General features: G+C 39.7%; 1 protein-coding gene across 2 annotated transcripts in view; it reads right to left on the bottom strand.

The window, feature by feature from the left end:
- acss3 (acyl-CoA synthetase short chain family member 3) overlaps positions 1 to 15,309 on the bottom strand; it is a 228,480-nt gene that overhangs the window by 176,206 nt on the left and 36,965 nt on the right. The window contains exons 1-3 of one of the 2 annotated variants that reach the window (XM_051919742.1): positions 8,977 to 10,018; positions 8,718 to 8,852; positions 6,145 to 6,285 (exon numbers count right to left, since the gene is read on the bottom strand). In XM_051919742.1, coding sequence (XP_051775702.1) covers positions 6,145 to 6,285; positions 8,718 to 8,852; positions 8,977 to 9,003 — 303 coding nt within the window. In that variant the 5' untranslated portion in view covers positions 9,004 to 10,018. Of the gene's footprint in view, positions 1 to 6,144; positions 6,286 to 8,717; positions 8,853 to 8,976; positions 10,019 to 15,309 lie in introns of those variants that run through there. The other variant, XM_028817153.2, reaches the window with a different exon arrangement.

Raw genomic sequence — 15,309 nt, 5'->3', positions numbered from 1 at the left:
AGTGCATTCAGCAGCAAAGTTAATAACGAGGTGCTTAATGAAGTGGATGGGTGTAGAATGCAACTGAACTCACAATATATAATATTGGACAGACAGAAAGACATGAAAGCACAATGCAATAAAATGAAGATACAGATTCATGCAATTATGTATTAATTTATTTTCATTTTTGAGTTAGTTTTACAATGGTTGTTTTGTTTGCTATTCTTTCTAATTGCAGTGGACTGTTAATAATCAATCTTTCTAATTGCAGTGGACTGTTAATAATCAATCAACTCGTGAATGAACAGATAGCTATTCACTTAAATTTTTTTGTTTTTGTTTTAAGTATTGCTTTAATGTTTGCAGTATTTTCATTGAATGACAAGATGGCCATCACCATTTCTGAAGCTGTTACTTTCAACTGTAATTAATGCATTAATGGGGAAAATTCACTATGGCACTTAAAGAATGTCTTTCTCTTGTTGTGCTGTGAAAATACTATCAGAGTCCTGTGTATGCTGATAGTTTTGAAAGCACATAAAGCGCACAGTAGTTTGATTTTCACAGGGCTCTGAATTTTTCACTTCACATTCCCTGTATGGAGTTTAATGGTGACGCGCGCATGCCTAGTGTAGGTCTACATAATATGCATTTTTTGAATGTTTCCATATGGACAGGGATCCATATATAAACAATGTAAAAACTCCAGTGTGGACAGAGATGTTTTCCATTTAAAAACTCTACGTGATAGTATGGATATAGCTGAAGAATTTAAACCATATTAACAACATTATAAAAAGTAACAGTAAAATTATTGGCTTGCAGCAGACCTCTGTTACTGAACTGTATTACAAACAGAAAGAAAGCCAAATCTATTTTGTCTGACAGATGTCATCCTCTTATTCTAAATTTACGCTGTTGCCCTCAGGCTGCTGATTTAGGTTTCTGAGGGTAGAAAGCTATAATTTTAGAATTCCATTGTTCCCACAGCTATAAACATTTTGAATTTTATTACTTGTATGGATGCAACTAAATGCTAAATTCAGAAATTTTATTTTATGTAGTTAAAGGTACTGTAATTATTCTTATTTGCACTAACCTTGAGTGTATGTACATATGATAACAATAGTTGTCAGTTTTGTGCCTTTGCTTATTTTCTTGTATCTGTGTAATAATGCCTTATGTTTTTGTACTTTCCTGCTGCAGACAAATGTTCTTCTGGGATAATAAAATCTACCTACCTACCATGTGTACCGATGTCAAAATAAGGCTTACCAATAAAATCATTTGAAATAAGACAGTTCAGTCTCCAAATACAAAAGCCCTCATGGTATGAATTAGTGAATGGTTATATAATCTAATCTGAGGCTCTGGTGTGACCCGCATGTGCAAAAGAATATATCAGTTAGGATTCAGTTTACAATTCAGTATTGTAGTGAATAACAACATGCCTGAAATCCATATTTCTGAACCCCTGCCTTTTTGCATTACAAGGTTTTGAAGAAATTAGGTCAATCTGAGCAGCACTGTATTCAAGGCAAAAACCAAAACCCCAGTCCTATGTGGAAAACATGCTCACACCCGCACTAAACCAGTTTGTAGTAGACAATTCACTTCAAATGTATACCTTTAAAATTTGGAGAAAAAATAAGAGTATGCACAGAAGTATTATGTGGACACTAGAGTATCAAAGACTTTTAATGTATTAGTTTGGGAAGCATTTATCCATCAGTTACACATTCATCTTCCCTTAGATCCTTAAAAAAACAAAAAACACTCGGCTGAGAGGATTATTCATAAACTTTGTAAATTTATACATATATAATAGCTTTTTATGCACTCAAAATCAATACAGTCCAGCTTTAAATGACCTGGCTGCAGCTGTGACATAGTTCTAATTTATCTCTGTTTTTGGTAGTGCTTAATAATAATGGCCCTACCACTATATTCAGGCAATTAAACTCCCTGTCCTTTGCTTTGCATCAATGATGTTGGTATGCCTGTTATCAAACAGTATGATATGTAAAATTTTATTAAACATATCCAGTCAGTGTAGATACACTTGAAGTGAAGTGAAGGTTTCACTTCTCAGTAGAAACTGTCATAAAGTCAATCCATACAGAGAAACAGCTAGTCAAGAAGAAAATGTTGACTTAAGGGCTTTTTTGTGCAGTAATTGTACAGATGAAGACCTGTTCCCTTTTGAGTGTGAGTAACTGTGCTGGAAAAAAAATATTTGTTGAACAATTTTAAAATCATGTCTTTAACCATTCAGCTTTGGACCAGTTTTTTTTTTTATCTGTATTTGATAAGAATGAATGAGACATTGTAATGAGCAGCATCCAATCAGGGAAAGGCCAGGAAATAAGAATAAACCAGTCAGAGCAAGATTAAAGTACCGCTTTCAGCAAACTTCTTTTTTCACTCATCCACACCACAGTTCTAACCCTGTGTGTTTACTAAAGTATCTGGCTCTGGAGAACGTTTCTAAAAGTCTTCCTTTTCAGGGGTCAAAAACAATGGGGTAGTGTGGATGAAAGACAAAAATGTAGACAGATATTTGTGTTTCTAAATGAAAACATAGTAATGTGCACAGGGCCTTAATGCTGAGGTTGCCAAACCAAATGTGACAACAGATTCAATAAAGGACTTATAAAAAAAAAATGCAGTCTTTATGGTGCTGTCCACTATAAAACAATTGGGTTTCCTAAAAAGAGAAAAACTGTGTCTGCCCCTTCTTACAAATTTGTTTTGGTTTAAGATTAAGGGTTAGTCTGTAATCAATGATTGCCCCTAGATATTTGTAGTGCTCTTCCATTTCCTTTAATTAAAGTTTAGACAGTGGGAGGTGGACAGCACCAGAGATCTACCACCATATCATATGCTTTGTTTTAGAAAAAACTCATCAACAACAGATCCATGGTTGTCCTCTTTACCTTGAGGAAGACTCACAATGAGAGAGTCTTCAATGTCATTTGGTATAAGATAAACAAAACAGGTGATGTGCAGCAACCTTGCTGCATACCAATAGATACATCAAGGCTATCAAAAAAAAACAACTATTAACACTCACTCTTTGTATTCTGTTAGTTCTAAGGTTCAGAATGCACCTCACCAAGTTAGGGTCCAAACAGAGTTGATCAATCAGTTTATGAACTAAAATGCGGGGCTGAACTGTATTTAAAGTTGACGAAAAATCTATAAACAGCATTCTTGAGTGGTTTTTTGATCCTTCCAAAAGCACAAACAGTAATTTGAGAAAAGCATTGCTGTGGCATCCTACAGCCTGCTCCTTCCTCTCTATGAAAATTGGCAACACTCCAGATAAGCCTGGGTTTTGTGTAGTAAATGTCTCAAATGATTTCATGATATAAGAAGTTACGGCCACTTGTCTGAAGTTACTTAATATGTTGTGGTGTGTAATTGTTGTTACTGGAATAACATTTGCCTGTTTCCATAGGCAGGACACCAAAGACATCTCAAATATGGAGCGGATTTTTGATTTCAGCTCTTAACCAAACTGAAATATTTTAAAAGGTGTGTGATTCCTTAGAAGAGAATGTTTAAGGAAAACCACTGGTCAAAACTTCATCTGATTCATTACATTAAATGACAACACAAATCAGAAAAAGAAAATTTCAGTCAACAGAAAAGCAAAAAGTCAAAAACCTAAACTAATCTTTAAAACAAATTACTCAAGAAATTACCTATCTCACCAATGGTTTAACAAACAATGCAGTAATGACTAATCTAAACGGTAATGCTGGGGATATCATTAATAGCCACCACATTATAGCAAAATGCATGTAAATAATACAAATAAAAGGACAACATATACAGTACATCACAAATAACACTGAAATCTTTACAGTATGTTTTATTTCACTTAGATTAGTACAAAAGCTGTGCTTATTCAGTGATTTGTCACCATTTCTAGGGAGCCATGTCCTGCATATTGCTAAATTCAAGGAGAGACAACACAAGTTAAAGTTTATTGTCATGTGGACATAGGAACAACTAAACAGTGGAAAATGAAATTCTTCCTTGTAGATCTCCCTCAGACTGGAGGCAGTAAAAAAAAAAAAATAAATAACAACAACAGAAGGAAAAAAAAGGGCCATAAGTAGTGCCATGTTGCCACCATACAGGGGTAGGGCTTCATAGTAAAACTCAGAACTTGCAAGTGTGGGTGGACAGAGGTCACTAGAGGTAGTAGCCTGGTCAATACTGACAGTGTCCCAGGAGTGAATTAGGAGCATCCCAAAGATGGAGAAATCTCGTTTCTCTAGAAAGAAGCCTACAAGATTGCCCCAGAATTAAACCTGGCAGTAGGTATGTCCAGCCAGGATTGGCATCTTATTGTTTGCTAGAAGAGGACAAGCAACTAAACTTGTGTAAAGTGTGTATGATGTTCCAGTAGACAAAGTACACAATGATGCTAGAAGGAGGGAAGTGGAATTCCATTGCCAGCAGGTGGCAGTAAAGAGTACCAACTGTACCTGTCACCAGTGACACCATGTTGAATTGTAGGACAGTAGGAAGCCCTGAAACTCACAATGCAGTCTTTACCATATAAAGGACAAAGGCAGGGCTCAGTTAAAAAAAAAAAAAAAAGGTCTCAAATGGAAAATGTAACCAATCCATTACCACTAAAGTTATTTGTATGACTTGGAAGCAGACCATAGTAACAGGTTAAAGGCCACTCTGATCCAGACTACCAATGAGTCTAGATGCAGAATGCAAGTTGGGTGAAACCCATGCCAAAGGACAGAGAGATACTGAGTCAAAGAAACAATGCATTAGTTTCTAGTCAGGTAGTACGGGTAATAAACTGAGAAAACCACCACTCCAGACACACATGTATAAAGTACCCACTTAACCTGCCTAAAGGAGCTGCATACTTTGTTTTCTATTCCTGTAGTGGTTTGCATTCTTCCAGTAATCTTCTCACCTTTGTGTGTTTCATTGTCTCAGGAAAACCATATAATTTGATATTGTAGAATCATGTTGGTTATTATTTCACCCAAATAATATCCTAGATCTTCCTGTAAACCCAATTCTGTTGCAATTGCTACTCTAGATAAGACCACCGTTTTCCAGTTTTGCTCCAAATCTTGTACAGTGGAACCTCTAGATACGAGTTTAATTCGTTCCAGCACTGAGCTTGTATAGCGAATTTCTCGTATCTAGAACAAACTTCCCCATTGAAAATAATGGAAATCCAGTTAATCCGTTCTGCACCCCAAATATATTAACATAAAAATCAATTTTCCTAACAAATAACACTGATAAATTATATATACTGTAGTCTACCTTTAATAAATAACACTGGTAAATAATATAACTGATTATTAAAAGAATCAAAACAGGTGTCCAAAGTGCAGTAGAGCATTCAATAAATCTTTAAATAAATAATCCTTAAAACAGTTGTGAAGTGGAGGTTTAAAATACACAAGAATAACAATCCTTTAACACGAATTTAAAACGTCAAAAGGATGCCGTCTTTAAAAAACAGATGACAATCCCCGGTGCTTCTTCTCTGTTAGCGTCTCACCTGCGGGCTCTGCAACAGGCGAGACACTCTTAATGCAGCTGACCTTCTCTACACCATCCTGCTTCAGCTGTTTGGCTCGCCTGTTCAGCTCACTGTTCAGCTACACGCGAGCCTGCACTCACTCGCCCGCCCGCCTGCCCGCCCGCCCGCCTGCCTGCCTGCTTGTGCGCACACTCGCGCTCTCTCTCTCTCTCTCTCTCTCTCTCTCTCCTTTTACTTTTTCTCCCCCTTAACCGGCTCGCGCTTCTCTATATATGCAGGGAGGACATGGCAGCTGCAGCCCAACAGCCACAGGAACAATCATGGATGTGGGCAGTTTCCCACCTGTGCACTTAAGTGAGAAACGCAGACACCGCAGATCGCGGCTCGCAACTGCTACCACGCCCCCTTGCTAAGCCGCGAGCTATACCCACAGCCTGGCTCGTGGCTCGTTACGCGAGCCAATGCTCGTATTTAGATCTGAATTTTTCGCTCATACTTTCCTCGTATTTTGAATTTCTCGTATACAGAGGTGATCATATCTCGAGGTTCCACTGTACTAGATAAATGGAATCAGCAGAGATACTTGTTCATTAGTGCCAGCATTTTAAAGTTTACAAGTATATTACCTTGGGTAGCCCTGTAGTTCCAGAGGTATAAAGAACATATAGTGGGTGGTTTGTCGTTAGTGGAACACAGTCATGAGGCCTAGCTGTGGCCATTTCCTTCTCCCAGTCTAGGCTGTCACGGGATACTACTGAAACAGTTTCCTAAGCAAAAATATAATAATACAGAAATAATATTTTCAGATACAACTTTAATGGGAACACAGAAATAAATTATACAGAATGCATTCAAGATGAATAAAATAAAACATAAAAGCAAAATATCTGCAGTCAGAGAATTCATCAATGTTTCTACCTCATACATCTTTTAATTTGAACTCTGCTGGTCGACTGCAAAAAAAAGGTAGGAAATAAACACACAGTTCTGAATTAAGTATTAGGCTAGTTCATTTGAAAGTAGGATTTCACTCTAGTACACAAAGACAAGTTTCTATATAGAAAGCAGCAGGTCAGATTTGGAGAACAGATGGTCCCATGATGAAAAGAAAAGGATCACGTATTTTTCTTGCTCTGCAAATCTGGGACTGAATGGGGCTTTGAATCAACAATATAAATTGTTTGTCTTAGCAACCTAGTAGGGTGCAATGTCACAGCTAGGTAAAGAGTAATATCTATTCATATAATCATCATAAAAATAAATCAATAAATTCATCTTTAAGATACAGTAAGAACTTTAATGCATTCACTTATTGATTTAGATGATCTCTATCTTTGACGTGAGCAGGCATAATAAGGTAAAAAAACACTCACAGATTGCAGTTTGGGGCAGTTTGTCTTTCCTTATTATGTATGCAGTATCCATTTCAATAGACGAATAATAATGTCAAGGATTAAACTCAAAAAGTATCCACACTGCCTGGGATTAGTAACATACTACATTTAAAACTAAAAACAATTTCTAAAAAAGCCTTCATTTGACTGACAAGGTTGACTCTCTACATTATATTGGTGTTTAATTGTGTATTTTCTGCCACATATAGGCAGCATACTGTATGTATCTGTATGTTTGGCCTGCCAGGTTAATTGTGCCCTGTGATGAACTCATGCCCCATCCAGAGCTAGTTCCTACCTAGTGCTTGATGCAGCAGGGATCGTCTCCCACCCCACCAGAATTCTGAACTAGATTAAGTGGTTTTGAGGATCTTATGTTATTTCCATGTGTAACAAAGACTGTCATAAATGTGACTCCAGTTAAGAGACTGTCAGCAGTGGATATCCATCAAAGCCATCAGACACAAAATGACAGATCCTGGTCTAGGGGGCTTTGCTGAAACTGCAATCACATTAGCTTCCATCCGATTAAAACATTGAGGCCACCTATCAGGGTAGTAAATCATTTTTAAGGAGAATTTTTCTCCGAGTGAAATTCGGGGACATTTGGTAAATAAATAGGAACATTCTGCAAGATATACAAAACATTTTAGCTTATCAAAAGAATGAATCAATAATATCACAAAATGACAGATTATGCAATGTATAAATTCAATTCAATTTCTCTTCTTTTTTTTATTGAAGAACTAAAAAGCAATGAATCAAGAAAAGAATTCATACAAGTCAGTGGTACTTAGTGTTTCAGACTGGGGTCTAATTTGCTAAAGTCAAAGATACAGTGGACCAAATACATTAAATCAGTGTGAATGTTCTCCAAGTGCCACGGCGAAGCTACTGAAACACTACAGCCACTGTCGACAAGAAATTTGAATATTGTGCTCCACTGGTAGTTTTAGACCAGTTCCTCCTGGACCTAGTGCAGACATTGTACCACATCTCAGCTGTTACAATTAAATATTTGAACAATTAGCATGTTGTACTGCTCCGATATGAAGAATGTGGACCACTTGACTCAAGCTTGTTGTTTTCACGTGGTCTGTAGACCAGACCTTGAGAATCATTTATGAAGGTTCCAACCTTGATTGCTACCATAACATCACCCAGCTTGTTAGCTACTTAAATTAACCTATTCATAAATCATCATCAGAGAGAGATACACTATCATAATATCCAAAATTGATGCTAGAAAGCCACCATTTTTTAGTTTTTGCTGGCCTTCAAAAACAGAACTGGTGCTACTATGAGGGAAAACTCACAAACTCTTTATGCTCATAAAATACCTCAATATATTTCAGGTATTTTAGGAGCATTATGGTCCTTGGTGCTTGCAGTAGGTTTCACACAAGTAAGAGTGTTTATGTAATCATCGCACAAGGGCTGGAAAGGAGTTTTAGTATGACAGGGACAGTAATACATGTTAAATAATTATGTGTAATTCTGGGGGCTTTTCCCATCTGACATTGCTTTTTAAATGCACAGTAATTTAATTTGAGAACATTGTTGCCCTTTGCCCCAAATTATTTACCTGTTACTTTGAGTTCTTTGAATCTGCTCTGCTATGATTTTTAGGAGCTTGAAAATTTTAAAGAAGAACTGCGTGCAATCAGATCCAGAAACAGAAAATTCCTCTTAAGTCACTAACATCAACAACAGTTATCTTTATTTCATCCATCCCTAATGACTACTCCTAAATGTGCAGTACAAAGCACACTCCCATCTTTACAGAGTTAAAGAAAGTGCCTCACCATGTTAGGCCGGTTGTAGATGAGAATTTTTTCTGGTTTATGCAGCGTTAGATCCAGGGCTTTTTCTAGTAAAGGAATATATTCAACTCTTCTTCCAGGTTCAATGCCAAAGGAAGCTGTTACCACCATTTTAGGCTAAGAAAGCAAAAATACATGTCATAAGAATATTTAGTATTAATAGCTACAGAAAATGAGACAAACCCTACAGCTAAAGCACACTTATAAGTCAAGATGCACAACAGCATGCTGTAAGTCTTACCTTTGTGTCAAATTTATTCAAGATCATTGTTTCATAATGGGTTATAGCTTTGAACAGCAATGAGAAAAAAGAAAAGTAATAAGGCAAGAATGATACAGAAGAGTAGCAACCATGATTTTAAAACATTAGAAAAAGTTTATGAAATCAGCCGCAATTAAAACATTGGATAATTTCTTTGGGCTGATTTGTCAAATAATCAGCAACTATTACAGTATAAGATGAATTTATAGGCATGCTACAGATGGTCACCTGGCTGGTATTTAATAGGAATTAAGATGGGTAAAAGATAGCAGAGTACGAGGATAAAGTTTGGTGTTAGAGACAAACCCATAATAGTTGTCAAATTATGTCTCTGTCTGGAAGAAACACAACAACCTTAGGAAGTAAAAGCTAGACATGCTTGAATCCAAGAGATCTTTAGTGACTTGTCTCCACCTCCTGACTTGTATTTTTAAATCACCTTTTCAAAGAGTTGCTTGGAGTGTTCTTTTGTCTTCATTGTGCATGTTAGACCACCCTACGGACTCAGCACAAGTTGGACCTTCCACAAGAAATGAATACTTTTTATGGGCACTGTACATGGGTGGACAAAGACTAATTCACAGAAGAAATTACATACAAGAGCAAGAGACGTGAGATTTAGTTCTTTGTGGTTGTATCGAAATGTGGAAAAGTGGAGAAACCACCACTTTGACAAACAGAGCAACAACTTATAAAGCTGCAGTGTTTTGTTACTGTTCTAGTTACTTTAAAGTCCTCATAACTTCCCTTGTGTTTTTTTTGGTATATAAATGACAACTTGTGCACTCAAGACTGTGGCCAGCTTAGAGCTGACAAAATGATGCATAGTGAGAGAAAATGAAAAACATTTGATGGAGTAAAATCAAGTGGAATTGAACAGCCATCCTCTAATCGATTTTCATACTTGCACTGTGTTGATGATATCTTAGCGGAGCAGCTTGTGCTCAAAGCTGGAGGGAAGTCCATTTAATAAAAGGCAACCCCCCACATTCACATTTACTGCATATTGCAGCATAATAAAACAATAGCATTAAACAACATTATCAAACATATTTAATCCAATTGTGGGTCACAGAATGACACCGCTGAAGAACATCCCCACAGCATGATGCTGCCACCACCATGCTTCACTGTAGGGATGGTATTGGCCTGGTGATGAGCGGTGCCTGGTTTCCTCACCAAATAGGTTTCAATCTTTGTCTCATCAGACCAGAGAATTTTCTCTCTCATGGTCTGAGAGTCCTTCAGGTGCCTTTTAGCAAACTCCAGGCAGGCTGCCATGTGCCTTTTACTAAGGAGTGGCTTCCATCTGGCCACTCTACCATACAGGCCTGATTGGTGGATTGCTAAAGAGATGGTTGTCCTTCTGGAAGGTTCTCCTCCCTCCACAGAGGACCTCTGGAGCTCTGACAGAGTGACAATCGGGTTCTTGGTCACCTCCCTGACTAAGGCCCTTCTCCCCCGATCGCTCAGTTTAGATGGCCGGCCAGCTCTAGGGAGAGTCCTGGTGGTTTCGAACTTCTGCCACTTACGGACGATGGAGGCCACTGTGCTCATTAGGACCTTCAAAGCAGCAGAAATTTTTCTGTAACCTTTCCCCAGATTTGTGCCTCGAGACAATCCTGTCTTGGAGGTGTACAGACAATTCCTCTGACTTCATTCTTGGTTTGTGCTCTGACATGAACTGTCAACTGTGGGATCTTATATAGACAGGTGTGTGCCTTTCCAAATCATGTCCAATCAACTGAATTTACCACCGGTGGACGCATTAAGCTGCAGAAACATCTCAAGGATGATCTGGGGAAACAGGATGCACCTGAGCTCAATTTTGAGCTTCATGGCAAAGGCTGTCAATACTTATGTACATGTGCTTTCTCAATTTTTTTATTTTTAATAAATTTGCAAAAATCTCAAGTAAACTTTTTTCACGTTGTCATTATGGGGTGTTGTGTGTAGAATTCTGAAGAAAAAAATGAATTTAATAAATTTTGGAATAAGGCTGTAACATAACAAAATGTGGAAAAAGTGATGCGCTGTGAATACTTTCCGGATGCACTGTATAATTAGGTTACAAATTTATTACAGAACAAGGCTTTAGAATAAAATTAAATTTAAATAACTGTCACAGGTTTTACAGTGAAACTCTGAAGGTTATTTGAAAGGAAAAAAAATCCTACCTAATGACCATTTCAGGGGATATGAGATCATGGACCTGAATATCATTTTGCAGGTCATTATGTGCCCATGAAGTGTGCATTTGCAGACAACGCGACGAGGTTTGTGTCCATATACACATTTAAATCTCTTAATAATAGCAGCTTCCTTATATTAAGTTAAAATGTGTAACTTAGTGATAGCAGTATTTCATCTGAGGGGAGAGAAGCCTTAATATTTTGTTTTCTATTTTTAAACACCTTTTCAGTTTATTCATGGACCCCTGCATTGTCTTCTTATGTTCCAAAATAGCAGGGATCCCAAATAGTTATAAACTCCACTTCAATACTTCAAAGGTGACTAGTTTTTCTAAGGTTGAAAGAGAGGGCTTGATGCAGTCATAACTGTTCTGTGACAGAGGAGAATATGTATTGTCACTTTTCTTATACAGTCAGCTGGCTTCTTCACTGGATTTATTTACATAAGAGAAATGTATTTTTTTTTTACCCGACAGCTCAGGTCCTAGTGTTTAAGGATTTACTTTCAAACACCTCAGCTTACCACAGAATTTAAATTGTAAGGATGAACACATGCTTAGCTCTTCATTAATACATTAATTCATTCACTCATTCATTCGTTAATATTCAGAAGACATTCACTGTAGTTTGGGAGGCAAGAAGATCTTAAGATCAAACGCCATGACAAACTGTTTGTGTAGAGCTTACATATTTTCCCCATGTCTGCATTAGCTGCCTTTTGTGTTGTCTCTCCTCCCACAGCAACAAATCTGATTATCAGTGTGACTGGTCATCATAAACCGACCCTGTAGGAGTGTAAGTTTATGTGTGATAGGCTGGTCCCTCTTTGCCTCACACTTTCAAACCCCAGACCCTGAAATAAGTGATGTGGGGAATGTTAATATTGTATTATTTATTCCAAATGCCTACAATCAAATAATATTCATTTTTAAATATTGAACTACTTCAGTTCTCAAAATGAAGCTGTCTAACATCTGGTTTCTTTTTTTTACAAAAAAAAAAAAAAACAAATAAAAATGGCATTTCCTGGTCAACAAAACTTAAGAAACCTAGGCTAGGCCACTAAATTCACATAGAGATCAGTTCAGTTTACACTGATATCAGACATGGTGTAGATAAACCAGTAGGTTGTGGTTTGCAATTAGTCATATCAATTCAGTTTCACAGTTAAGAGGGAGAACCCACTAAGCAACAGGCACACTGCATCCTTCAAAGTACACATTTATTATAAGAGAGTTTAAAAAAGTAAGACTAACTGATATCCTGAACAAGTTTGAGCAGGGTGAGTTCAGTGCCATTTGGCTGCAATATGGCTTGAGGTACGGCAATGCTCTTCCTGTCTAAGCAGGTCCTGCGCTAAAGTAATGGAAAAGACGGTTAATCTTACTTCCACCTAGCACCTGCTAAGGATTAACTTTCTTGATTAACTAAAGTAGACATATCACAGAAGGGTTTTTGCTCAATAAGTATTTTTGTATTAAAACTAGTTTTAAACTATCAAACTATCTCAAGTGGCAAAGACTTTCTACCCATATATAGTGTGGCAGATGGCTGGGCGTCCTGACCAGCCGGGACGCCTGAAGGGACCAGGAGAGGAGCAATACCTTCCCCGGGCCACGAGAAGGCAGCCGCCCTGGTCTGTGTGGGGGCCACGGGAGCAGAGCTTGGAAGTTCAAGCCGGTTGGGGCTCGTGGTCATCGCCAGGGGGTGCCAGGTACTGGTGGAGCCCTGGAAGGGAGCACTTCCGTCACACCAGGAAGTGCTGCCAGAAGAAGATTCCAGGTATGCCCGGAGTGCTTCCGGATGCAAGAGCAGCGCTTCCGCCACACCAGGAAATGCTGCTGGGAGAAGATCAGGAAGCACCTGGAGCACATCCGGGGCAAGATAAAAGGGGCCACCTCACTCCAATCGGGGAGCCAGAGTCGGGAGCATGTGGACAGAGCTTGCCTGGGAGGAATTGGAGGTGATAAGAAGAAGATGAAGAAGGAAGTTGAAAGGACTGTGTGTTTGGGTGATTACTGCACTGGGGGTTGGGCGTGTAAATAGGAGTTACAATTAAAACGTACGTGTTTAAGACGTTCTGTGTCTGCCTGTGTGTGTCGGGTCCGAGCTTTCCACAATGGCATCCCACATGGGACTCTCTGCCTGGTTCAAGGCAGGGACCCATCGTTAAAAATAATTTTGTGGACAGCCCGGCACTACAGAGCAACACACACACACACTGCAATTGCTGAACCCGCCCTGCACGATCGTCAAACATCCGGGTGTCTCACCACTCTCCCTGATGGGAAAGAAGGCGGCCAGGCACAGCCAGAAGACAGCAGACGCTCCTAAACAGCCCGTCGTCGAAAGGGTCGGCAGGCCGGAAGGAGCGGCCAGAAGAAAGCGTCAGCCTCCGGGAGAAGGGATCCAGGAGGTAGGTACCGACTTCAGGAAATGCTTGCCCTGAGGGAGGTTTTGGAGTGTTTTAGGTGCCTACCTCACAGGGGAGACCTTACAGAGGTGTGCTGTTGGCCGACGGATGCCAACGCCAAATCAGGCGGAGGGGCAAGGTCCGAGGAGGACAGGAGCCCGTTGTCTTTGAGAGAGCAGAAACTGGCAGACGAGCACCTGGGCTCGTATCCCAAGTGGAGGAAGTCCTCGACGGAGAGGGTGGTGGAGGACCGGAAGTCCCGCCTACAAGCAGGCAATGAGTAGGACAGCATGTGTTACGTGCCCACCAGATTGGTCGGAAGCGGGACGAACAAACGTCCATCTCCAGCCACTGGAGGACCCGACTGAGCTTGGTGATATATATTGGATCGCGGCTGTGCGAGAGCTGGAGGAGGTCCTTCAGTCCGTACAGCCACTTCTAGAAATAATACACGTCATCCAGGAGATGGTTGGAAAGCTGGGGGAGAAGGCAATCGCGCCTGTGAAGGCTCTGCAGGAGCAAATGGAGCAGTGCGGCGCTGGATTCTCCAGCCGGAGGGACGCGGCAGTACAGGTAAGGGTTACCAGTACCGTATATGAAAGAGGAAGCCCTCGCGAATTGAGCCGGGAAGTTGCTAAATGGACTCAAGTAGTAGGAGGGGAGTCCTACAGTGGATGCTGTTTAAGACGTTCTGTGTCTGTCTGTGTGTGTCGGGTCCGAGCTTTCCATGCCAGATATATTAACTTTTTAACTCTGGCAAACTGTGACTACATAAACAAGCAGAGTATCAAGTGGGACATCTATTGTAAGTGCTTATGGAGAGAAGAGTCACTCCCAGGAGACTTGGGCCTTTATTCTGTTATAAACTAATCCTTACTTGCTTTGCAGGGCCAGCTCTTAAAAACATATTGGTTTCCTGGCATAAGTGGCATGTATTTTAACAGATAGGCATGCTCTCAAGGACACTGATGAAAAACAAGAAGGAGAACCCTTAAGGCAAACAATTCAGATCAAGTCTTTACACAGAATGTGTTTTGAGAATAAAAAAAAGGAATGAGACATGCTGTAGACATAAGCACACTGCCATTATTTTAGGAGTCTTGACCTCTAGATAAGCTAGTTACTAGGTAAATAAGAGAAAGAATTAATGAAGCAAAAAGAATGCCTCCTGTCATATCAACCCTCTATATACTATTTGTGGCATTTTCAATTGTGGTATAGCGGGCCCGCGGCTTCATAAAATGTTTTTTTTTTTTAAATCCATAAAGCCGTTTCAGTCTCCGTGGGCGCGATTGCACGACCGCAGGGAGTTAATGAGGTAGTTGGGGCGAGTCATTCTCAATTGCTTCATTGGCTTCCTGCGGTGTGTGATTAAGGCGCTGCACCCACGGAGACGTGTATATATACGGGCCGGCACAAGGAGAGAGGAAGAAAAAAGTAAAGGAGAAATTAAAAATGGGGATCGATTGAGGAAAAGAAAGGAAAAAGATCGAAGTAGAAAAGAGGTTAAAAGACGTGAAAGGCAGTCTTAGCAGGAGGATCTGGCCACCTGAAATGAGGAAACAGTGCGAGATGGGGTCCGTGAAGGAGTGTTAGGTGTGGCGCTCTAGGGGCTAGTTCGCCCCACTGAACATTCAGGTGTAGTGTGGCGAGCAAGGCAGGTGCCCTCCCTAGGCTTCTGAGGTGCGACCACGTGAGCGCGAAGGA

This window comes from Erpetoichthys calabaricus, chromosome 1, assembly GCF_900747795.2.
Source record: "Erpetoichthys calabaricus chromosome 1, fErpCal1.3, whole genome shotgun sequence".
Classification (NCBI taxonomy): domain Eukaryota; kingdom Metazoa; phylum Chordata; class Cladistia; order Polypteriformes; family Polypteridae; genus Erpetoichthys; species Erpetoichthys calabaricus.
The sequence above is the reverse complement of the archived record's forward strand: the minus strand, read 5'-3'. Positions and strand labels throughout refer to the sequence as shown.